The 25,334-nt window shown below is 39.5% G+C and overlaps 1 protein-coding gene across 2 annotated transcripts in view; it reads right to left on the reverse strand.

Annotated features, from left to right (window-relative positions):
- Positions 1-2,109: 2,109 nt before the first annotated feature.
- The window catches only part of Cd28 (CD28 molecule), a 34,682-nt gene continuing 11,457 nt past the window's right edge, over positions 2,110-25,334 (reverse strand). Inside the window, exons 2-5 of one of the 2 annotated variants that reach the window (XR_013109517.1) lie at positions 17,783-18,139; positions 15,619-15,734; positions 10,597-11,191; positions 2,110-3,831 (exon numbers count right to left, since the gene is read on the reverse strand). Coding sequence is in view for 1 of the 2 variants with exons in the window: in XM_034499019.2 (XP_034354910.1) it covers positions 11,063-11,191; positions 15,619-15,734; positions 17,783-18,139 (602 nt within the window). In the remaining variant the exon portion in view is untranslated. Of the gene's footprint in view, positions 3,832-7,498; positions 11,192-15,618; positions 15,735-17,782; positions 18,140-25,334 lie in introns of those variants that run through there. The other variant, XM_034499019.2, reaches the window with a different exon arrangement.

Consider the following 25,334-nt stretch of genomic DNA (forward strand, 5'->3'; position numbering starts at 1 on the left):
CATTTTAAAAGCTTGTAAATTTTATCAGTTTTCAAATTTCCCAAGCCTTTTCATAATACCTAGTTCATCTAATTTATCAAAAGACAAAACAGCTTTTGTGTGTTTTTCATATAAAAGGTTGTACATTCATTTATCTACCTGTTTGTTCACTCAGATAAGAGGTTTTGAGCACCTATGTATTATGCTCAAGACACTGTTGGACTCTAAGATCCAAACCAGGGGACACACTCCCACAGAAACACACACAGACAAGGGATTTGCTGCAAAAACATGAGGTTTAATGATAATAACCAGCGCACTGGGGTTCCCTCGAATGCAGGCAAGAGGAACCCCAAGCTAAATCAAAGAGCAGTTTTTATACAGTTTAAGGGGTGGACAGTGACTAGACACAATATGATTGGTAGAACAGTGTGACTTTTAAACTGATTGGTCTTTGGGGAATGAGGTGGCAAGGACCTCCCTTGTCTGTAAGGGTCAAGGGTTGGTCCGTCTTGTGGAATGTGTCTACTCTGTCTACTCGATCTGGGCCTTCCCCACCTGCAGGTGGGTTCCCTTCCCTCGTGGTCTGAGGAATGTTAATCAGCCTCTCCCTTCTTCCTCTGAATGTTAATCCAGCAGGGTAATCCAGCAGGTGTCCTCAGACTAAGGAATGTGCTCCTCCCGGGATGTATCCTGGGGCAGTTAATTTTTAAGTTTAACCAAATTACTACAACACAAGAATTCAGTAATCACTAGGTTTATACTATCAATTATTATTAGAGAAATATTGAACTTTTAAAAAGAATGAGATTGCTTTTTATGTTATCATAATGTGGAGGTGATTTTCAAATTAAATCCATACCAGAAAACTCACATAAATATTTCTAAGCTAAATCCACAAGTAATTCACTATTTATTTAAGAAAAAGTGACTCATAATTTTTAACTAGTGAAGATAATGTACACAAGAAATTGTAGGCTTATTCAAATAATCTCAACAGAAAAATCTCAAAAATATACATGTGTATATAATAAAAGAGTTATAATATGAAAAAATAAAATGGTTGCAATGTGGGATACAAAAAGTATGAGGCATCTGCACAGAAGTCCCTTCATCTAATCCTTTCATATAGTAGTAAGTAAAAACAAGAGATGTTCTGCCGTTGTCCCACCAGAAGGTTCAAGGGCCAACTTAGAATTCTATGGGGCACAATAACTCACAATTTCCTCCTGAGCTCTAAACCTGAAAGTTTATTCTTGCATTACTAATCTTACCACACATGACAAACAACCCACTGAAAGAGGGCAGAGTTGAGGGGCAGAGAAGATTAAAACAAACAAACAAACAAAAGACCAGGAGAGGTACTTATACTAGTCAGGACCTCTCTTCCTGTTTTGTTCTCAGCGGTTTTCATCTTAAGTCATTTCCTTTTGAGAATAAGACTGTGCCTCTCCCTATAAAACTCAGTAACCAAATGGCAGAAAGATCGCAGTAGGCCCCACATGAAGATAAGTACTCTCCTGTCATAGCTTCCTAAGAAGAGGCTAAGCAGACATCAGTCTTTCTTACGCCCTCTTTAGAGGCCCTTGGGAAGGAACCAAGTGAATACCCTACATAGCAGCCCTACATGCTATATAAGAAAAGGCTGGGAGGTCCTGAGGCTGTTCACCTAACTTGACTCTAACTTGAATACATGTGAGAGCCAGGACACACCATTCTGAGAGAGGTATGTCTACTCCTAATATTATAGGCTGTTGGCATTTTAAATCTTAGGCATCTGACCTTTTGGCAACAATTTCCTATTCTTGGCTGCACAAATGAAGCTAAATCTTACATTTGACCCTATTTTTAAAATGCCCAGATGGTATGAATGGGTGTGTGGCTCCGAGTGCCCCCATAGGCTGTGTGCACTGTTTCCAGAAAGAACTATTTGTACCTTGGGTGTAGCCAGCAGCTGTAGACAAAAAGGGTGGAGTGGTGATAAGGGATGACAAAGGTCGGGTCAATGTCTTTCTGATCTGTGTAAAACTGACGTTAACGTCTACCTGTGAAACACTAAGCTTTAGTTTGCACTTCCTGTAGGGGTGGGGGTGGGGGTGGGGGGTGGGGGGTGGGGGGTGTACTCTCCTGGTCACCTATAAATAGTAGCTAAATTTAGATTGAAAAAGTTATGGAAAGTGGTAGGAGCCCAGTCCTGAGACAGCTGCTTCTGGTCTTTGCCCCACCCACTCCACACTGAAGCGGGGTGTGGTCCCTGTGGAAGGACTCGCAGGGCAATCAATCTTTTTCATTACCTTGGACACAGGCCATACTTTCCCCACCCCTCGTCTACTGTGAATAAAAATTTATTTTGTTTCCTTGGAGATTGCAAGGATTTGGTGGTTGGATGAGAGGGAAAAGAGCAAAGAAAATGTAACAGTAATCACTGGGCTTTTAGCACTAATTTCCAGAGGACTCTGTCATCTTGAAAGAAATTCTTATCCCCTTTGCTTTTAGTTCCCTGTTTCTTCCTAAGTTTTTTCTAAACTTACTTGAACAGTCACACTCCCAAGAAGTCTTTACATGCACCCAGACTGATCTCTTTTAGGTGATAGCTGGCATTCAAAGACAAGCTCAAAGCTTAAAAATGGGGTATAGGTTCTATCATGGAGGTCAGCAAACTGCAGCCTACAGGCCATGAGCTTAAGAATGGATTTTACGTGCACATATGGCTAGGGTGAAGGTACAGCAATCAGAGGAATCATAATGTCTGACAAGAAAATTAAAGGAGAACCAAATACCAATATCCATAAATAAAAGTTTGCTGAAATACAACTAATCTCACTTATTTATGTCTACAGTGACACAGATTGCAGTAGTTACAAGAAACTACACAGTCACCAACCCTGATATATGTACTACATGTCCCTTTACAAAAAATAATAATAAGTTCAATTTCTAGTCTAAGAACATAAAGATGTTAGAGAAATTAAGCAAGAACATCTCAGAGAAATAAATTTCAGGCAAAGCAGGAAACTAAAGACTAACAGTAGATATACAATGTCTAAGTCCTACAGTCAGGACTAACTAGTAGCTGCCCTAAGGTGAATAGGGGATGGAGGTGAAGGATTGTAAAATGTACTCTGATTGGTAAGTGTTGCTCTATCATTTCTCCTGTACTCAGTCCACTTTTCAGAGCTGGGAAGATGATCATCACAATGTTGTTGGATGAATGAAGACAAAGACAGAAGACAGAAGCACAAAGCAAATAAAACACAAGTTGCAGCCTGTTTGGAATAAAAACACATCTCCATGACAACCTCCAGCTAGTCTTGCTTCATATAATCTATATCAGTGGTTCCTAGACATTAGCAAAAACCCTCACTTTGGAGGCCAACGTATGAAATGCTCAGTGTATACACAAGAGATTGAAAAGAAAATGTCTCTATGAATCTGATTAACTACGCTGCTGCTAATTCAAACCCACCTTTCTGACCCTCTTCTTCAGTCACCAAATGTACATCAATTTAGTCTAGACACTAAACTCAGGTGTAGAAATTATCAAGGGAAAGGAAATCACATATGAACTTCATAAATAAACCTCACTTGTTCATCTCTCTCTCTCTCCCTCTCTCTCTCTCTCCATCCTTCCCTCCCTCTCTGTCCCTCCCCCCTCTCTCTACTTGCAGGTGACACCCACACATATCCTTCAGCGTTAGTAGAGATGCTCACTCAGATAGTGACTGGAGTTCATGCTGCAGATTCTCATCTTCATGTGTCATCGTCACCATGTAAAACCACAACTATAGGAAAACAGAGCTGTTTGCTGCTCTTCTGTCTCAACTGACATTTCCACCCAGCTCACAGCTTGCCCTTTGGAGACAAAGGAGATTATCTGTCATTGATATACCTTTGCATAATGAAGTATAAGTGAAATCCAAGCTACCCTTTACAACTTTTTATCCCCCTTGAGTTTGTAGCCCTTCCAATTCTTTCACAGAGTTTAAATGGGCAAATGAAACAGGGCATGGCCTTTGGGAAGCACATATTCTGATCTATGAGTTTGCCCCAAGAATGAGGTCAGCTCAGAAAGTTTGACATATTCTTGGATACACAGACTTTCAATGCAAGTGGTTTCAAGCATTGGTCTAATGTCAACCCTGAAATGAGCAAAAGGCACTTAAGATAGTGTTTCACATTCAGCTCTGGACAATAGTCTACAGTTTTAAGAACCATAAACCTATGATTCTATAAATAAAAAAAAAAAAAAAAAAACCCACACACAACCTACTTTCAGAATGCCAGATGGGAAAAAGTAAGGAGGTCCAGTCCCTCAGATGTATTCCTGAAGACTCAAAATCCTCAGTACCACTTCCAGCACATCAATGAAGCCTCAGTGGTAGAGAACACAGAGCACGCTTCTGAGGTGTTTCCCAGACCATCTGTAGCTGCCTTTTACTGTGGGGGTCAGATCTTTGTTGAAATGAACCCAGGAGTTACTTTGATTTGTCTCAACCATCTATCATTTCTGTTCCAGATACAATGAGAGATGACAAAAGATACTGCTTACATAGGGATGTGAACATAGGGAGGTGGCTCAGCCAGTAAGAGACTTTCCTCACAAGCACAAGGATCTAAGTTTGGATTTATCCCAAGCACTCACCTAAGGAGTCAGGCTTTGTGGGACTTGCCTGATATACTAGGACTGGGAAGGTGGAGGCAGGAGCTTATTGCAGCTCACTGGTATGAGTTCTACATTCAGTGAGAAAGCCTGTCTCAAAAAGTACAGTTCAGAATGATACAGAAAATATCCGACATCAGCTTGTACATGCACATACATGTGCTTATGCACACACACACACACACATGCACGCATGCATGCACGCACACATGCGCACACACACACGCACATACACAAAGATATATACACACATTTATCTCCCCACTGAAAAGGAAACTAACCTGGGCTGGGGATGCAGCTCAGTTGTTTGTGTTCTTGCCTATATGAAGCCCTGTACTGAATCTCCAACAAAGTGCACTACGGGCTGCTGTTTATTGATTGTAAATTCACACATTTGTGTGGTTAAGGAATGATAGAGGGGTCTGTCTGGTGATGCCATAAAATTTGCCTTGTGTTTCACCTGGAGGATGAGTTTGAAGGTACTTGAACTTTTTAATGGGTTATACAATTTCCCATTAGTACAATAAATACATCCTTACTGAGATCTGTGTAGAGGTTTTCATATCTATCAATCTGGTACCTTTCCAGTTGATCTGATTTCTCTGTCGAAACATCCAGGAGACTAGTTGATTCCAGACTTACTTGAGTAGTACCCTGGATGTGAGCTCATCTTTTTCAAGCTTTCATTACATCTACTTAACTTAACAAGTCTCATTTCAACAAAACAAAGAGTCTGTTTAGAAATGAATTCATCATGCACCCTTTTTACTCCAGGTCATCTTCAAAGGAAAACTTGAGGCCAAATAGAAACAGCTACATGGGTTGTCAAGTATCAGACAAGCTCTTGTGTCTGTGGTTCAAGGCCTACTTCATGTACAAGATTCTCTTGCTACCCCATCCCCCTCTTTCTGCTGATATGTGTGTTAAATACTAATCTGATATAAATTTTCAGCTTGCTCCAAATGCCACTAGTTTTATTTGTTTTTTCTTCTCTTACACTGAAGCTGTTGCAAACTTTCCAAGCACCCACTTATGAGAGCAAGACAGGTAGAGAGACTGATGTTTTCTGTCCTGACCATTGTTGGAGATCTTTTTGGAACAGAGCCAACAAAGCTTCATTCACTGGGACAAAATCACTCTACAGAAAAGAGCAGCAATTCAGCTGTAGGGTGAGTTTTTAACTACAAAAGCCATAGTTTCAGAAACCATAAGCTAAAAATAGGTTTAAAGCATTAGCAAAATGCTTCCCTCAGAAAACATGGGTTTTAAATGAAAAAATCTCAGTGCCAGGCAGGGGATATGTCCCTACAGATTAGTCAGGGTGACTGCTGAGGCCCACAAGGCTGCAAAGCTGTTGTTCCTGGATCCCCACCTTAACCACATGGTAAAGCCTTACTGCTGAGGATACAACAGACTTTGATTATAAGACAGAGAAGTCAAGGTAGAACTGACCTGAGAATTTCTTTCCTGCTGAGGGGTGCTTTTATAGTGCTGAGGGGTGCTTTTATAGTGCTGAGGGGTGCTTTTATAGTGCTGAGGGGTGCTTTTTAGGCCACTGAGGGGTGGGGTAGGATATAAATGGAGTCACCTAGAACCAGACCCTGGAGGCTACAATATCAACCTGACAGAGAAGATGTGCCCACAGATGCAATGTCGACAGGAAGGTTATGGGGTGACCAGCCACCTTCTGATTAGATTTGAGCTCTACTTCATAGGAGGGAATTGTTGCCTGATACTGTGAACCTGGTCAAAAGTCCGTGGTTTATGGTTCATAGGTCATAATAGGGAAGCCACTACTATTGTTTTACTGAATAGACAGGTAAGTCTTTCTATGAAATATTTCTTTTTATATCCATAGGTAAATGCTGCTCTCAGCCTTGGCCAAATAAGCCTCTTTTCTGCAGTAGGCAGAAACTGGTCAAAAGTGACTTTTGTGTGTTCAACACCAAATGGGAAGTCTATAGTAAGCAACCTTTCCCACAAGACTCAGGGAACATCATGGAAGAGGGAACTGAAAGAATGTAAGAGTCAGAGCGTGGGGTGCTGTGAAGTGCCATCTTCTAGACATGTCACAGGCATGGCACTATGAACTTACAGGAGCTGTGGACACCTGTACAAGACCTGTACAAGGGCAAGCCACCAAGACTGGTACACATTCCAGCAAGTGGCACTAACTGGATCCTATGGGTTACCAAAAAGAAAAGAAAAAAAAAGAAAGGGGGGGGCATGAAAATGAGAGGCATACATGTGTTGGGGACTGTCCAGGGGACATGGTGGCCAGGAGCTGGGTATGGGTATTATCAAGATTCATCGAACATATACATGAAATTATCAACAAATACATTATTTTTATTTTATGTGTGTATATGTTTTGCCTAAATGTATGTCAATGGAGACCCAAATTGAGCATCAAATGTGGGTGCTGGAAAACAAACCTGGGACCTCAGGAAGAATAGCTCATGTCATGCTCTTAGCCACTGAACCATCTCTCCAGTCCCAATAACAATTTTTTTTAAAATGATCCAAAAAATAAAAACAAAAAGGATGCCAACAATCTATTAAGAGAGAATTTAAATACTTTAAATGGAAAATCAACTTACTCCTAATTGGTTGTTTTTAGAAAAACATATTTAGAATGGTTCTAACTGTATTCATCTTTCAAGATGCACAAGAAACTTTTAAACCGTAAATGAACTTGTATAAATTACATGTCCTTCTACCAGATTTCTCTGTGTCTGCTTTACCTCTTGTGTCTCTGATAAGAAGTGGAAAACAGAAGTGATTCTGCTTTTCTTCTTGGGGTGTGATCAGATCATTTAGATTCGTCATTAACCCATAAAGCCATGTGGAATCCATCTATTCGGTGAATAAATATTTATTGCATGCTAAGCATTGTTCTAGGCATTGGGGTTACAACAGTAAAATCAAAGTAAATGGAGCTCTTTCCCTATGGGAAAAAAACCAGACAATAAACCAATAAATAAGAAAAACATCTAGTAACAGAGTTATAGAGAAAATAAAACAAGGCAAGGTGACTGGTTGTAGAGGTAATTAACTATAGCTGAAGGTGACATTTGGGCAAATATGTCAAGAAAGTAAGAGCAAACCAAGTAGATACCTAAAGGATAACATTGTAGACAGAGAGAATAGTATGAATAGCATGTGCTAAGTCCCCGGTACAGGAACAAGCTTTTGATATTTGTATAAACATAACAGTGCAAGAGAGATTTAAGCTTCAATTGGCCTTGTAGATGGCATAACCTCATTCACAAGTCCCACACTACTGTGGGTTAACGGTGGCTATATGGACATGAACATTGTGATTTCTGGTCCATCTCACGTTGTTGAATTTAACAGATTCAGGTGAGCATACAAGTCATGTATAGTTCCCATATGTCAGTACAGAAAGCTGAGATGAGAGCTCAGACATCCATTTGACCATCAGTATGCCTATTAAAATAGTCGTGCAGATTAGTGACTCACTTAGTTGACTAAATGACTGAAGATCTAAACGACTGAAGACTCAATCCAGTCCTATCTGTCCCCCAGCAGTCACATCACAGAGAGCACATTGGGTAAACCCAGACAGAAATTTCCAAGAGATAAAACATTGGCCTACTGATATACTGCTACTGAAGCCTAGCAAACCAACCACAGCTTGTATTTCTTCCAAAGAAAAACAACGTTTGAAAATCTGCTGAGAGACAGAGACAGAGGGATACACAGAGTCAGAGATACAGAGAGAGACAGAGAGAGAAGACGAAAAGAGACAGAGAAATGGGGCAGGGGGAGACACATGTACAGGAAAGAGAAACAGAGAGAGACAGAGAAAGAGAGACAGAGAGACACAGAAACACACAGAGACACACAGAGAGGAGAACCCAAATGTATAAAAATGTCATACACTTTTTCAAATAGCAAAATCTCTCCCGATTCACTGCGCAGGGGGAGCATACCTGTCCTAAGGAAAACATTAAAGCAGGAGTTTTAAAACAGGCACATGCTAGTGTGGTAATTGTATCATTGGATGTAGCTATAAGGTACACCGGATCTCTTTAAAATTGGCACGCTCAGTCCCAAATAGGTGAGCTCACAATTGAAAATTACAGGCACACCTTAATTCTAAGACTCTTACAATAATAGCAGCAAATGACATAGTTTTCTTCATACACACTACATCTGAAACTGCAAAAGCTTTACTCTGAACCAGTGTTTTAAACCGTCTGTTGGTTCATAGCAATAGCAAAAGGCTTTTCACACCTATGCTTTGGTTCTGTTCAGAGGGGTTATGAAAACTCTCAGGTGTGATTCATCTCCAGTAAACCTCCTTTTCCAGTTAGAAAACAAAGCTATCAGTTGCCAAAGACCAAATCTTTCCATTTAAAAAAGGGTTTGTTATTTGCTATTGCCCTTTCTATAAATTCTCCAGCTCTGTCACTTCCAAATATAATTTTATAACACAGATTCAAGAACTCTACATGTCAAGAAGCTGGCTGCAGTCACAAGTGCCAGGGCCAGCACAAGTCACACTTTTGTCACACAAGTGGGGCTGATCTTGGCCTTCTCTGGTTTAATTAAAGGCACAGAATAGAAGCCAATTTAAAAAAAAAAAAAAAAAAGTCTACCAGAGCACAATATCTTCTGTCTAGAATTAAAAGATTCCTATCTCTTCCCACCCCTCATATTAAAAAAAAAATTAAAGACCTCTTTATATACCAAAACAGTGGAGGAGGGGAAATGCCTTGTGTTTGATTACAAGATAAACTATTCCAATTAGCTGGAAAATTATTGAAGCTGAGAAATTCTCATGAGTTAAATTGATATTACAAGCTGGTCATGATTGTGCACTCCTGTAATCCCAACACTTGGGAGGCAGAGGCCAGAGGACCACAGCAAGCTTCATTATGTCCATTTTACAGTTGAGGAATCATTGTCTTGGATGAACAGTGACTTGCAGGATGCCTTTTAACTAGTAATGAGAATGTTTACCAGGTCTTCCTGCCTTTAAAACCTCGGAATAATTCAAAGCACTATACAAATGGTGAAGACAGCTGTACGGTCATTCTTCAAGGTCCCCAGATACATTCCAGTTGACCCAAACTGGAAGTCAAAAAAAAAAGTCCACCTTCATTCCAGTAACTGGCCTTGTAGGTTCTTGAGAACTTTGATGTCATCCCTAAAGACACACTCCAAAGTAATTGTTCTTGTCAATGAATCCCCATGGTATGAAGCAGCTGAGCACAGAAAGTTCTGGAGTCCTGAGCCCAAGAACATATCAAATCCCTCTCAACTTTAGAGTCCAAAGGAACTTATACTGGGGCTCCCTATGGTGCCTTCTGGAAAATATCCACCTCTTTTGTACATGGCAAGAATGACCTCATTCCCTTCCTCAGAGGAAGTTCCCTGAAATGCATCCTTGTCACCCTAAGAAATCCTAACACTACACTTTTTGTTCACAGTATCATGACTAGTGCCATATAGACACAATTACAGATATCCACAAAGGACAACAAGTGACCCAACTGTGGAAAGCTGAAACTTAAATGTTTTGACTATAACAGGCTACTAAACAGATAATTCTTCATAGCATTCACATATACATATGTGTGTGTACATATGTGTGCGTACACATATATGTGTGTGTGTTTTACACAAAGTGATCTTACTTCCTCTCACATTCTTCTTGGTGTGGGAGGGCTATTTAGCTCTGAAATCATGTTGTGACTATTAATAATACTGAATTCCCATGACAGGGAATGAGGAAACAAGCCCTAGGGGTGCTTTGAGGCCATTCCATGGGTCAGTGTGATTAAAAATGGTCAGAAATCATTAGAAATATGTCCACATCTTTCTAAACTAACAGGAAAACACTGTTTAGGAGCTAAGTGGCTCATTTCATGAGTGAAAAAAGTGTTCTAATTATTTTTCAAATAGTTAAGTACTATACTCTTACCTACCCCCACTCCAAAACATCAATTAAGCCAAAGAGAAGGTTTTGCTATCCTTTCTTCTCCGTCCAAAACATCATTGGCTATCACAACACGTGACTGAAATGTGCTGGTAAGAGAGAAAGGGGCGGGGCTTATCCAGGAGCCTGCAAATTGATTTTCCCGAGGTTGAATGAATTCTCTCACTTTTTGATTTCTCTACTCTAACTTCCCCAATCAAGTGAATAAGTATATTAAGCTTGAGTTTGGGTCAAGCCACACAGAATTAATCCTGCCAAGAAGCTTCTTTCAGTCATTCCAGAGTCTCAAGATGATGGTGATGTTAGATCTAGACACTCTAAAATAGTTGGCATTGGTGGCCCAATAGAGGTCCAAAGTGGCCGGCTGAAGATGAGGCTGTCCTTTCCTATCCAGAGCAGTGATGGTGAGTAGGTAGACGAGTACCAGCCGGCGGGCTTCTGGATAGGGGTCCCTGTCAGGGGCGGTATGCTGCAAAGTCTCTCGCAGGGGCATAGGGCTGGTAATGCTTTCGAGTGGGCCCAAGCCTTCGGGGCGTCATGTTCATGTAGTCACTTTGAAGGAGTCTGTTCCTTCTGCTATTTGTCTGGGAGGAAAAAAAGAAAAAAGAAAAAGGTCAATATGGAAGGACTTAGAGGAGGTATTGTTGGAGGGGTTCTAAGACTTTGGGGATAATTATTCAGATCATCAGTTGTCAAATGACCCAGAGGAGCAGTGTTTTTCGGTGCCCTGGACTAGGATAATGACTAATCAAAGCCTGACTACCACCAGCTCTACTAAAAATCTAAAGGAAACTGTTTTATAGAAATGTGTCCATTACTCTCAACGTCTGTCATCTAATCCAAAGCCCAAGAGCGTACGTTAGAACATATTCACTATTGATATTTAAATGCATTGGAAAGCCCTTCGACTTTGGCCATTTCCACTTTTATCATTCATTAAGTAAGCTATTTTTCTGTAGTTAAACAACAACAAAAAAACAAAACAAACAAACAGAAAAACACCAATAAAGAAACCTTTCAGGTCTTTCAGGATCTAAAATGATAATTATAAATTTAGGCTAGCAATTGTTTCTCAGCCTTTTGGCTAAGATCAAATGTAATTTAGTTTATCAGAATCCAAATGAATGAAGGTTTATAGTTCAAACACCTATATCCCTATTTCCTATATGCATATATTTCTGCAAAAACAATAATGTCACCCACCACTGTTTTCCCAGACTGAGCAACCTCTGAAAGAAATTCTACCAGGAGCAGAGAAAGAGGAATGACACTGAACCTGGAACTAGAGTTAAACTCACTTTGCATCTTGACCACGTTTTTTTTGTTTTGTTTTGTTTTGTTTTTGTTTTTGTTTTTGTTTTTGACTGTGGTCCAGAGGCATTGTTGCCAGGTCAATGTGATGGTAAAGTTTGTATAATTGTCAAAAGCAGAAAGTCATGTGGATTGTAGAGTTGGAATGCTCTGACATGAAAAAGCAATGCCAACTTCTAAGCAGAAAAGCCTGATGTGCTTGCTAAGTATGTACACTAGGTATGAGGGACAGGTGCTGCTGAATAGATAATGATGGAGGATGACAGGCTCGGCCTCCTTTCTACACCCACGTGCCTGAGGCCTCAAAGTAAGCAAAGATGGCTGGTGATGCTACCCAGGCAAGCATTTTCAGTACTGATGCTAACCTTTAGGGTCTCCTTTGCCAACCCCTAAATGCTAACCCTTGCCTGTGGATATATCGATGAAATTATAGTTTAAAGAAAGGCCTCAATAAGAAGGCTGTTGTGATGATGAGGTTCTCCAAGTTACACACAAAGATAAAGAAAATCAGCTCCCATGTTTACCCCAACACTAATATCAGACAGTAGGTTTAGCTGACTCTTAACCAGTGTGATGGAAATAGCTGGGAATCCAGTCCAGAATCCACAGTGCTCATGTACACTCACAACGTATATGCATAGAGCACCCATCTCCTGTGTCTATGTATCTGTGTCCCTCACCAACCAATGCCTGTTAAAGATGTGTGGCTTCAAGGCCACTCTACCCTTTGCCCTTCCTTTTGCCTCTGCCTTGCTTCCTAGACAAAGCAGCAACACACAGGGTATGCACAAGCAATGTTCTGAAGTGACCAAGAATGTAGTAGACTTAAAAGGCAGATGCTACCTAAATACACATTATCTACGCATTGTGGTACATACTGGCAAAAAGCATGTTAAAAACAAAACAAAAACAAACTAAAACAACCCTCCTCTAAGCTAGAAAAGGGAACCAGTGTCACAGTTTAGCTGAGTGAGCAAAGAATGAAGAATGACAGGTCATAGTCTGCAGCAACCTGACCAAGAAAATCCTTTTCTTTACTCAAATGCCAACATCAGGTCAAGCACAGAGACAGAAACCCACACAGCCTGGAACTACCTACAGCAGCATGGCATGGATTCTTGGGAGGCTCTGGAAACCTTTCACCAAGGGCACACTGCTGACTAGCCAAAAATAGGATCCCCAAAAGTAGTTAAGCCCTAGGGATCCCTAAATGCCTAGCTCACTAAGACTAAGACTAAAGGTGCTACATTGTTCTGTGAGATGCAAATTATTTTTATAACCCCCATTTGGTCAGAGAGCACAAGACCTGGGTTTGAGATCCAAATAAGTAACATTCTTGTTAGATAACCTGGTCTGACTCCCAAGCGCCATAGATGTAAGGCTGTATAGTCACAATGAGCATGTGAGATAAGTCAGAAACAGTTTTCCCAAGGCTGAGAAGTCAATCTTACCAGAAATTGTGGGGCTGCCAAAGAAAAGCACAAAACATCTCCGATACATGAGTTGAAAGGTGAATTGTTTTAACTCACTGAAAGTGAGAGGCTGCTTTGGGGGCGGTTTCAGTCACTCGGCACATTGGTGCCTCATCTCAGAAGCTAGCTGACTTCCTTGATATATATTTACCATAAGTTTTAAAGCATTGCCCGTGGGACCACTGAAAGCCAAAGCAGTTTCCAAAAGTACTTCCCACGAAGCTAGTAAATGCCTTTGACCTCGGTCAGTATATGACAATCTATCTTGGAAGGTACCTAGAGGGCTGCTGCACCGGCTCTTCAGATTAGGAAATTCAAGTCCTCGCTTAGAGACTTGGGAAGCAAGAAAAGTCAGTGGTTGAGGATTAGAAAAAAACCAAGCCAAACTTAAGGATTCTAAAATCAGTGGCAGCCCCTGTAGAGCCGGAAGACAGCCAGAGTGCAGACTTCAAAGTCCAGAAGGATGAAAGTTATCAACTAATATCAGAGCCAGAACTTGAGCAATACTTTCTATACTAGAGTCTCTCTCAGTATACCCTGATTGGATAACTTTCGGAATTCCCAAGATGAAACAAAAAATTTCCATGAACAAGCTAACACCATGTTCCTCACTGTGTAAAAGTCATAGATTTCTCAAAAGGTAGCCTGACAAATGTCTACCTGCTCCATGGCCTATGAACTACAAGAATGTGTGGGGAATAATAGGCAACTTTGGATAAGAAAATAAACAATTTAAATCTACAGCAAGAAGATACAATTTCATGACTTAGAGCTAGAACTGTCCTGTCCCCTCACCAGTGCTGCAGTAAATAAGATGGCATTACATGGCATGAGTTCCAGAAATACCTGACTATACATTATCTCTTTAAATATAAGGATTATGCCTTCAAATTGGTATCATATTTCAAACAGGCTTAGTTAGGTCCTTATTTGGTTTGTATGGTGGTTACCTATTTAACAACACAATAAGCATTCACTAAGTCCTAAGTGTATTTAATAGTAGATGGGTTGAGACTAGCAAGAAAAGGGGTCTTTTCCTCTTGTACAGCATACATTTCTCATTGAAGAAATTACTTATATATTCACCCAACTTCTGGGAAAAAAATGAGAGGCGTGTGGAATCAATACATAAGGCGTTCTGTTCCTCATACACAAAGAGGTTTCTAAGAAAAGGATCCTTGCTAAAGTCTTAACAGTGACTGTGTTCATCAAAATGTGTTCAAAAGAGCATAGGAAAGATAGCTTAGTGGTTCTCCTGGGAAAACGGGTTCAATTCCCAGCACCTACAAGGTAGCTCATAAATATCTGTAAATCCAATTTCAGAAAATCTGATTCCCTCTTCTGGCTTCCAGTGGGTACCAGACACATAAGTGGTACACAGACATACACACAGGCAAAATACCTGCATAAATTAAAATAAAAAAAATTTTTTAAATATGTTCGAAAGCCAGACATGGTGGTACACACCTATAATTTCAGCCCTCAAGAGGATGAAGCAGGAGGATTTATATGAGTCAAGGTCAGATTGCATAGTAAGTTCCAGGCCAACTTGGTCCACATGGTGAGACATTGTCTCAGAAAAAAAAAAAAAAAAGTGTTCAAGCTTAGATCAAAAGTCAACATTGAGAAAGGTGAAAAAATATATATTAAACTTATTGCAGAAACATCTGCAGAGACTAGTAATCTCTGTTCAGTCGGGAGAGCTCTGCACAGTCTCTCTCCCCTTATGCTTTCATAATGACAGCATCGAAGTTGACCTCGAACAATGCAGCTGCTTCAGAAAAGACAGAAAATAGGACAGACATAAACAAACCTGTGTTCTTCTGGTTTGAATGCACAATTTTAGCAGCCTACTTTCTCCTGAGTTTTGATCCCAAATCAAAGCACTGGCTTAGTTGCCCAGTCCTGATGAGGCTTAGATTTTATATTTTATGTATGCATTTAAGCTGTTTTATATGCAATTTTATTATGTTGCAAAATTAACAATAAGAAAGTTAATTCTCTATAATTGCCCACTCCAATCTTTCCATTTAGTTCTAATTTTGCCTGACTACTTGATGTCTTCTGGAAAACAGAACTCACATCAGATCATTACTACATATAAGTTGGACAGACTGAAAAACATCACCTGCTTTAACGTTGCAATAGAAAAAATACAGGCCAGATTCTTTATATAGTCAGAGTGCAGGTGCAGAGAAGTTACATAAAAGCAATGTTGCTCCTCTTACCCAGGTGATACAAAGAGCCACTGTCACTACCAAGCCATAAAAAAGCAGGACTCCAGCAACCACGACCAGTGCCCAAAACAGCTTAGGAGATGTCTGAGCATGACAAAGATGTTTCTCTGAAAAACATAACAGAGTGGGTTAAAGGACACAGAAACAGCAGTTGGGTACATTTCTATCCCGCACATCAGAGAAGAATTTGAAAGTACTAAGACATACAGAATACCACCAGCTGAGATGATTGAGTCTTGCCCTCTGGGATTCACTCAACCCCACTGCTGATCAAACTTTGTCTGTATTCAAGACTAAGGTTACAAACACTGCTTTATAGTGCTACACTGGTGACAGTCAGTGGACCTTCCTAGCTTTGCTAATGGTGACTTTCAGTGACTCTAACCTGATCCCTAGCCCCTTCTCCCACATCAAAAGCTGATTTTTTTCAAACCCTAAGAAAAATGATCCACTTAATTTGGCAGTCAGAAAACTAGCCTGGAAAAAATTTAAAAAGATAAATATATGGCTCTAACTCCAACAGATTATCTGATACCGAATGAGTGAGGTTATATATTTGGCATGAGAAAGGAGATGGGAAAAAAACTCCATGCAGTTCTATTGAAACTAGTGGAAAATTATAACTAGGCAGAATACTTCATAGTTCATTGAGGTGTATAGACATTGGGTCTGATTAATTTGGATACATGAAATTTTCTATTTCTAAGTTATTTATAATAAACTTGTAATAAAATACATAAATAAAAAGAATATCAACAACTCTCTAGTCCATGAAGTTTTAATCCTGGCTGCACATTAGAATTATCTGACAGAGTGTGAAAACCATTATCTAACCCTTCCTCAATCCTTATTAATTAAGTCAGAAGCTCAAAGTTGAGCACAGGCATTTCCCAATTTACCTACTTAGGTTTATAATATACAAATACAAACAGGGTTGAAAGCTGCCAAGGTCAGAATTCCTGACATCTTTTCCAGTTCTCCTAAATGTGTGTGCGTGTGTGCGTGTGTGTGTGTGTGTGTGTGTGTGTGTGTGTGTGTGTGTGTGTTGTATGCATACACACAATATACTAGCCTAAGGTAATGTATCATTTATATGAAGAAATGTTTTACTCTTGGCTTCCAAAATGATATATCTTTTTTATCCTTCAACTTAATCCAAATCAAAATATTTTGCCTGGGAATTATTGATATTAGAAATATTAATTTGTGTATTAATTGCCTCTGGGTTTGTTTTCTTTGCCAGAACAGAAAAGCTACTCTGTCATATTAATATAATAATTCTTTTCTTGTTTGGTATTTGAGTTTTCTCAAGTACACCTTTGTTATGGCATAAGTGAAAATGCATTTATTGTAATTGTGCTAAAATTGAATATAAAACGGAACATATATTTTCTTATCTATCATTCACATATACACAAAAATTTGTTCATCCTCCCTCAGTTTTTTATGTTAATGCCAATAGCTATATTTGAGTTCGAGAACCCTATTATTTTTCTTCCCAATGTTTACACAGAACATAATCTCAATGTAAACATAATGTGCTTATTACTGTTGATTCATGAGTACTGCTTAATTATATTGAGTTTGGGGTTATTAAAAAGTTGGATAACTTACCCAAGATCACAAATTGTATGTCCCCTAAATTTCTAGTCCAACATCCTTTTTTATGTCTTGGAAAATGGAAAGAAACTTAGTAGTGGAAGAACATGGATCACAAAAACAGAGAATGAGTTTGGTATCCAACCCATTCTTCCTGAGTCCTGCTCCATCAGACTGTGTTTCACTGTAGAGGACTGACTCTATGCTCAATTTTAGGACTGACTCTCTGCTCAATTTTATACTTGATCTTAACCAAAAGGTCAAAAAAAATATATAGTCAAATTTTAATGGCAAACTTATTCTGGGCATGATGTACTTGAATCCAGAATAGTCTCATAGGTTCTATTCCCAGAGACTCTTCTCTCATCCTTCCATATAACGTCAGTGAGGAAATGTAAAGGCATTCCAAATAAGCTGGAGTCATTGCTGAAGTGAAAGGAAACAGGTTTATGAGAGTCTCAGATCACCTGCGAGCGCCCCACCTTCACCTATCCCAACCCTCCTTTCAGCATTGCACAACCGTCCTTTAGGTTACCGGAGTACGATGGCGTGTTACCTTTTATGTGAATAATAGTTCCATTGCTCTTCTCATTGTCTAGGTAAGGCGGAGGATACATGACCTCAATTTTGCAGAAGTAAATATCTGTGTGATTAACATGCAGATTCCAGAGACGGAACGTCACGGTTTCATTGTCGAAATCCCCATCACAGTTGAACCCCACATTTGGGCGAAACTGGGCCTGATAGGTAAAATTCCCATTCCCGACACAGACTTCCACGTCACTGTTCACGCCTTTATAAAGGGATGCCCGGAACTCCTTTGCAAGAAGGTTGTAGGAATACCTGCAGCTGAGGCTGACTTCGTGGCTGTCTACCACAAGCAGCGGGGACTGCTTCACCAAAATCTTGTTTTCTGAGGGAGAAAAACATTTAGTTAGGAGCATAAGAATAGTAATTCCCTTGCCCTGAAATCAAAGTGAATTAATTAGCCAGCTGAACAGATCTCCAACAAAGTTAGTCCCTTGGCAGATAAAGATATATTAATAGTTCTTCTTGGAATGATGACTACTCCCAAAGTTTTCAAGTTTATATTTCAATAATATTGGTATCCTTTTCTGAATGGGAAGATGGGAGCATGCTTCCCCCTGGACAGCAAAATGTAACCTTCCATGAGCATTGAGAACCGCAGCTAGGCACTAGGAATTTTTTTTTTCCTCTTTGTATTTGTGGTAACTTCATACAGTGGACATTTATTTGCATGCTGGGAGGCAGAGTGGATCACATCAGGACTCAGGGAGAAACTGCACCTAACAGGAAGTAGAGGCCTCAGAAGAAACCACCTCAGATGCCACCTTCATCTTGCTTTTCCAGCTTCTACAACTGGGGGGGGGAGTAATTTTCTCTTTGTTTGCAGTCACTTGGACTGTTGGTCTCTGCAGCCAGGGCAGATGAATGGAATCCACATGCTTTCCAGAAGCCACAGATAAATGAAGTGCCCCATTGTCCTTAGCCGGGCTGCCGTTCTAACCTGCCTCTGTAGTTAATCAGGCCTTGGGTTGACTTACTGAACAAGTGATCAGTTTGGAGGTGGCTTGAAAGCCGGACACAGATGTCCAAATGATTTTTTTTAAATTCTGCAACAGGTTTTTGTGAGAAGTATTTCGAAGTTTCAAGACATCCTGGCTTTGCTCATTGACCAGCCCAAGCAGGAGAAAGGGGTGAGGGAAGAGGCAGCATATTTGTAGCTCCAAGTGCTGGCTTAAATTTCTCTCCTAGAGCAAATTCAGATAAGAGCCCCCAAGAAACTCGCTTGCTCACTCTCTTAAATCAAGAAGAGTTGTATCTTTATCCAGCAAACAATCAAAGCTCTGGGTACCATCTAATTCCCCGTAAAGGCAAAGAAAATGAAACTACATTCTCACTTCCATTGGGGGAGGGGAGACAATGCTCATACTGTTTCCAGTGCATCCCCATTTCCAGAAATATATTCTTTTTTAAAACGAAAGTATCACATTTTAAGTGTGTGTGTGTGTTTGTGTGTGTGCATGTGTACCACAACATGCAAGTAGAGGTCAGAGGTCAAGTTGCAGGAGTTGGTTCTCTCCCTCCATCCACAGACCAGGCTTAGCAACAGGTGCTTACCATGTCTTTGGCTCTATATTTTTCTAAACAAACAAAACAGAAACAGAAACCAGGGATTCACTATGTAGCCCTTGCTGTCTTAGGACATGCTACATAGACCAGGCTGGCCTAGAACTCACTAATTCACCTGCCTTTGCCTCCTGAGTGCTGGGATTAAAAGTGTGGGACACCATTCCTGTATATGTGTTTAAAGAGATAAATAAAGTGATTGAATGAGGTCTCAAAACATGAATGCTTCATCTACAGTCATTGAACGAATGGTGAACAAAATCAGAACTAACACTGAAGGGCCACAGCACCTAAATAGCTGACCACTTAGGCATGGAGAGTCAACTCTACAGATCAAAGCTGTATAGGATGTAGGCATTCTCTTCCTGAGACATGACTTCAAATTTTCAGAAGTAAACAAATTGCTGTCTGTGAAGAAATTTTAAAAAATTAAAATTAAAATCGGTTTTTGCTGGGGGCCCATGCTAATAACTACCTATTTATAGTTTTTGCTGTTGTGAGGCTCTCCTTTAACTGTGAAGCAATCTCTTCAGCCTGCTATTTCTAATTTTTAAAAGGTTATTTGTACCCATACCCAAGAGCCACTTAGACTCAGAAGTTGTTAAAAATGAAATTTAGCATTTAACCTGGGGTTGAATCCATGCACACAGGTGTTTTGTTTTTGGTTTTTGGTTGTTTGATGTTTGTCTTTCTTTCATTCTTTCTCTCTTTCTCTTTCTTTCTTTCTTCCTTCCTTTCTTTCTTTCTTTTGCTTTGGGTAGAAGGTAAGTACACATTTAAATCTCTAATAGCTTTTGTCATCTATATAATTATCAGTATTTCTGTATACATAGAACTTAAAAAGAAAACATTCATCCACAACCTCTTACTCCCAGAAATTCCAATGTATTTGGTATAAGTTAAGATGTGGTTAGTGTTGATATTTGGATTAGAATAACTTTACTGAGATGTAAGTAACATATCACAAAGTTCTTTTTAAAAATATGATTAAGGGATTTAAAAAAACAATGGGAGTTGTGAATAGACCACAACTATCTGTAAAATGTTTTCATTACACGAAAAGGAGACTTCTTGCTCATTGGCCACCATTTCCCAACATTCTCTCCCTCCAGCCCCCGGCAGCCTCTTCTCTACTTCTTGTCTCTATTTGCCCATTCAGGATATTTCATATGCTTGAAATCACAGTATGTGTCGTTTTGCACTTGGCATCTTTCACATAGCAATTGTCAAGTTTTATCTGTGTTGCAATAAAGTATCAGAACCCCAGTTTATGACTATTCTACTGTGTAGCTATAGTACATTTTTTTGTCTAACAGGGCTACTATCAATATCTGTGTAGGGATAGAGAAGGAGGAGCCAGAGGGGAAAGGACAAGCTCCAGCATCCAAACTCTAATGTTCATTTAGTAATTATTGTCTGATTCAGAAGATGACATCTTCCCAAGACTCACACATGAGAAATAAAACTGATTTCCTAAACATGAATTCCTTCGACAGTTCCCAGTCTGATAAGGAAGAAACATATATAAATAGCTAGTTTTGATCCAGTAGACAACAGTCTGCAGGTTCTGGGATCAGTTGACTTCCTAGACATGAAGACTGCTGGTCTGTGAGATAAAGGGTGATGCCTACGCTGATTGACAAATGTTTACCAAGATCTGTCAGTGATTGAGACCTAGTGAAGGCTTTTAAGACAAAAGGCAGATGTGCACAGCCTTTCATTTGTGTAGATCACTCTAACCAAAGTGGAAGCAGTACCTCGGACAATACCAGAGTAAGGGCATGGAGCGTGGGCAAGATTTATCTGTCTTCTGGGTCAGAGGTGAGAGAGACTAAACTGGCTTAGAAGTACTGGATGAAGTGAGAAATGTTTACAGGCTAATGCTTACCCAACTTGACAGTGATTTAGGTGTGGTTAAAGAGAAAAGGAAGCGTTTAAAATGACACCCTCAGCCAAACAGAAACAAGTAGATATTTTCTTTTTACTCATTTCTACTTCATTACCAGAATAGACAGATCCAAAAACTAAGTCAAGTTTGGACATCTGGGTATAAAGAAGACATGTTTTCAGCATCAGGGTTCATGACACAGGATGGAAACTTTCAGAGGAAGAGACTGCAGTCATTCTCTGAAACGGTTTTTCTTTGCAAGGAGTAATATAATAAGTCAAAGATAGCTTTTCTTCTTCCCATCATGGGGACTCTGAGTTCAAGCCTCAGCATGGCTGAGATTGTCTGATTTCTCCTGAGCCCATTTGACCTCAGCATTAACCAAGCGTGTTCTCAATGAGAACTCCACAGCCCCTTGTCAAGGCTGTCTGTTAGCTGTCATTGTGCTGGAGACGCAACCAACCACAGAGAAAAAAAAAAGGTGTGTGGGGGGGTGCAGGGGGGAGGGAATACTTCATTTTGTGACTGTGTCAAATTTTGTTGGGAAGAATTTGAAAACTATGAAAAAGAAATGGGCAATTTATCTGTTGATGTTCACATTTCTCTCTTCTGTGTTGACAGATAATTTTTAGATTAGCTGATGCTTAAAGAGAGATGCTGTAGTCAAGGTAGTTTCTTGCTTTGTGCTTGTGTGTAGCTAAAAGCTTCCCTAGCTTAGGATTCAACTTGATAAACCCTCTTTTTAAATGTTAACACAATTTCTAGATTTCTTTAATTGATTGCACATGAGAAACTACCTGACAGGACCTGAGAATCTACATCTCCTCTGGAGACACATTAAATAAAATAGGTTTATTTATGGTATGAAAGATAGATTACAATTATCCTAAATGATATTGACTATGTGTGGTCACTGTTGTTCCTAGTGCATATGATACTTCTAGCTTCTTTTAATTTCCCTTAAAAATGGAGCATGTGTGAGGAGACACACCACCACCCTACAGCAGTACAGTACAAGACACAGATAAACCAAAGCACATGACAATGGGCAGCTTGGCTGTGTATTTTGTTTTTCATTTGTGTGTGTGTAGTGTGTGTGTGTGTGTGTGTGTGTGTGTGTGTGTGTGTTGAATTTCTTGTAATCTGTGTTATTTCAAACAATTCAAGGGAATACTATAAAATTTAAGGACATACCTAGACTTAGAACAGTGGTTCTCAACCTGTGGGTTATGACCACCTTGAGGGTCAAATATCACATATCCTGCATCTCAGATATTTACAATTCATAACCGTAGCAAAATTACAGTTATGAAGTCGCAACAAAATAATTTGATGACTGAGTGTCACCACAACACGAGGAACTGTATTAAAGGGTCACAACATTAGCAAGGTTGAGAACCACTGGCTTGGAAGGAACTAGAGATACATTTAGCTTTCCTATACAGGCTCCTGTTTGAAGATGTGTTGTTTTCTAAATCATGCTAGGAATGACCTTTCTTTACTTCTGCAAATATTTGATTCTATTTTCCTTCTCTTGAGTGGTTTACCTAGGTTACACCCTGAAGAAACATCGTTGGTCTCCCAACTGCATTCGCTCAGCACAGTAAAATCTACCTTGGCTGGCATCTATCTACTAATCAGCAGGTTGTTTTGATGATGAATTTGTGCTTTGCTTTTCAAAGCCTTTCCTAGCAGCTAAACAAACTAAAGCTGTGGAGACAGGAAGCAGTAACCTCAAGACTCTTTCCCTCACAAGTCTGCTCTACAACAGACGACATAAAGACTAAGATCAGAGGTGAGAAGGCACTTATCTGCAGCCCATGCCAGGCTGTGAGAGCCAGATTTCCCACCGATAGTCTGTGAAACTTGTGCTAGTACTGGCTTCTGGAAGGTTGAAAACTGATTGTGTTTCCAAGGGAATGGAATTCTTACAGAAACAACTTCTTTCCTTCTCATCAATTCTAAGTGGGTCAATTACTACATTTAGGAACCAGACCAACCTCTGTACAGGTGCAATGGAAAATCACCTCTAAGGTGTAGCTCCTAACATCAAAGAACTTTGACCTTAAAAGGATGTATACACATACATCTCTCCCAGTTAAGCTAAATAGTGTATTTACAAAGAATATGAAGCATAAAATACAATGTAGGGAACATATGGCTTAGAATCATGAGTCCAACTTCAGGACAAATAAACGGCCTTTGAGACTTGAACTCAAGCCTTCCAACAGATATTGGTCTATCACTCCTTTCCCTCTGGCACACTGCATCAACATGCTAACACAATTTCAGTGGCTGGTTTCAGGTCCTCTAGAGGCTGGACTTGATCAAAGAGCTGGTACTAGGAGTTTCAAGTGATGGTTAAGAAGACTATGATTTAGTAGTAGGTAAGTTGAATGGTAAGAGGACTGGACCAAAGCAAACTTCATTTCTCCACCATTTTAGTGGAGTACTGTATGAAAGAAAGAAAGAAAGAAAGAAAGGAAGGAAGGAAGAAAGAAAGAAAGAAAGAAAGAAAGAAAAGAAACAAACAAAGAAAAAAAACAAGGAAAGAAAATAAACAAAGAAAGAAAATAAACAAAGAAAGAAACAAAGAAAACTCAGATAGAAGGAACTTGAAGATTAGCAAAAGCCAATCCCTTGTTTTATAGATGAGGCTACTGAAAACAAAAACAATTAATGACTTTTTTTCCCAAACCAGGTGACCCTAAATACTAAAGAGCTGATGTGCAATTTATTTGTGTAGGTGTAAAGACTGATGTTTTCAATCATGAATGAACAGAAGGAAAAAGAGAACAACTTTGTTCACTCAACAAGATTAAGTTGGTTTTGTAGTTATGTTTAAAGGAAGTATGTTTTCGACTAGCTCTTCCTTGCCTGTGATTTTCCTTTCGGCGGTCGTCTCCATTACCTACAGTCAACTACAGATCCAAACCACTTAATGGGAAATTTCATAAACAATTCATAAATTTTGAATTGGCATCACTGTGAGTAGGATGGTGGGGTCTAATGTTACTCACCTAAGATGTGAACTATCCCTTTATTCGGTGGTTCTACAACACATGTGCTACTGCCACAATCACCAGGTAGTCATGAAATCACTCCCTGAGCTATCAGATCAACCACTGAGGTATCTCACTGGTATTGTTCAAATGACCTTTGTTTTACTTAATAATGGCCTGCATTGTAAGAATAGTGATTCTGGCAAAACTTCTCTACTTAATAAAAAAAAGAAAAAAATCAAATGCTGAGGTACTTAGGATGCACGCTAAGGAGGGACAGTCATACCAGTTTGCTGCTAAACCTCTGACTGCAGAGGTTGCAGCCACAGTGCATGACCAGCTTGGCAAAGATGGGAAAGACATTCATTTACAGAGTTTTGCTATCCAGGGTTTCAAGTGTCTACAGAGGGTCTTGGAACATGTTCTCCATGGATAACGAGGGATAACTATACACAAAGAGTTTACTCACAATTTGAGAGACCTTCTATATCATAGATGAATCTCAATGTAACCTACAGACAATATTATCATACAAATTCTCTCATAAAGAATTTCTATTTCACAAGTAGTGGTTATCCATTGTACCTCTTCCATTTCAGTTTAGTGCCATGTACAAAACAAAGATGTCAGTCAGCTCATGAATTTGCTTTTCAATCCAAATTTTAACAGGTGAATCCTTAACTAAAAAATACATTTTAATCATGTTTAAACTTATAATAGTCTATCTTTCCTTTTTTTATATCATAAGCATCACAGTGAAATAAAATGGCCCACCAAGGCTGGTGTGACTCAAGACTGAAGCATATACTGACATGCTAAAGAAGATATTAGAACGATATAATACATACTTAATTAGAAATTGATTTTTCTTCTAGAAATTCTAATGGATTCCATTTATTCCCATTGCAACATTTCTATACATTTGGAAAAAAAATGAAGTTATAGCTTCCTAATTCTGGTATTTTCTTTTGAAAATTCCAAGTGAACAGAATTTGATGTGTTAGTAACATGTTAGGTAGGGGGACAGAGGCAGAGCTATGTTTGGCCCTATTGGACTCTTGTGTATG

Source organism: Arvicanthis niloticus, chromosome 3 (genome assembly GCF_011762505.2).
Source record: "Arvicanthis niloticus isolate mArvNil1 chromosome 3, mArvNil1.pat.X, whole genome shotgun sequence".
NCBI classification, from domain to species: Eukaryota; Metazoa; Chordata; class Mammalia; order Rodentia; family Muridae; genus Arvicanthis; species Arvicanthis niloticus.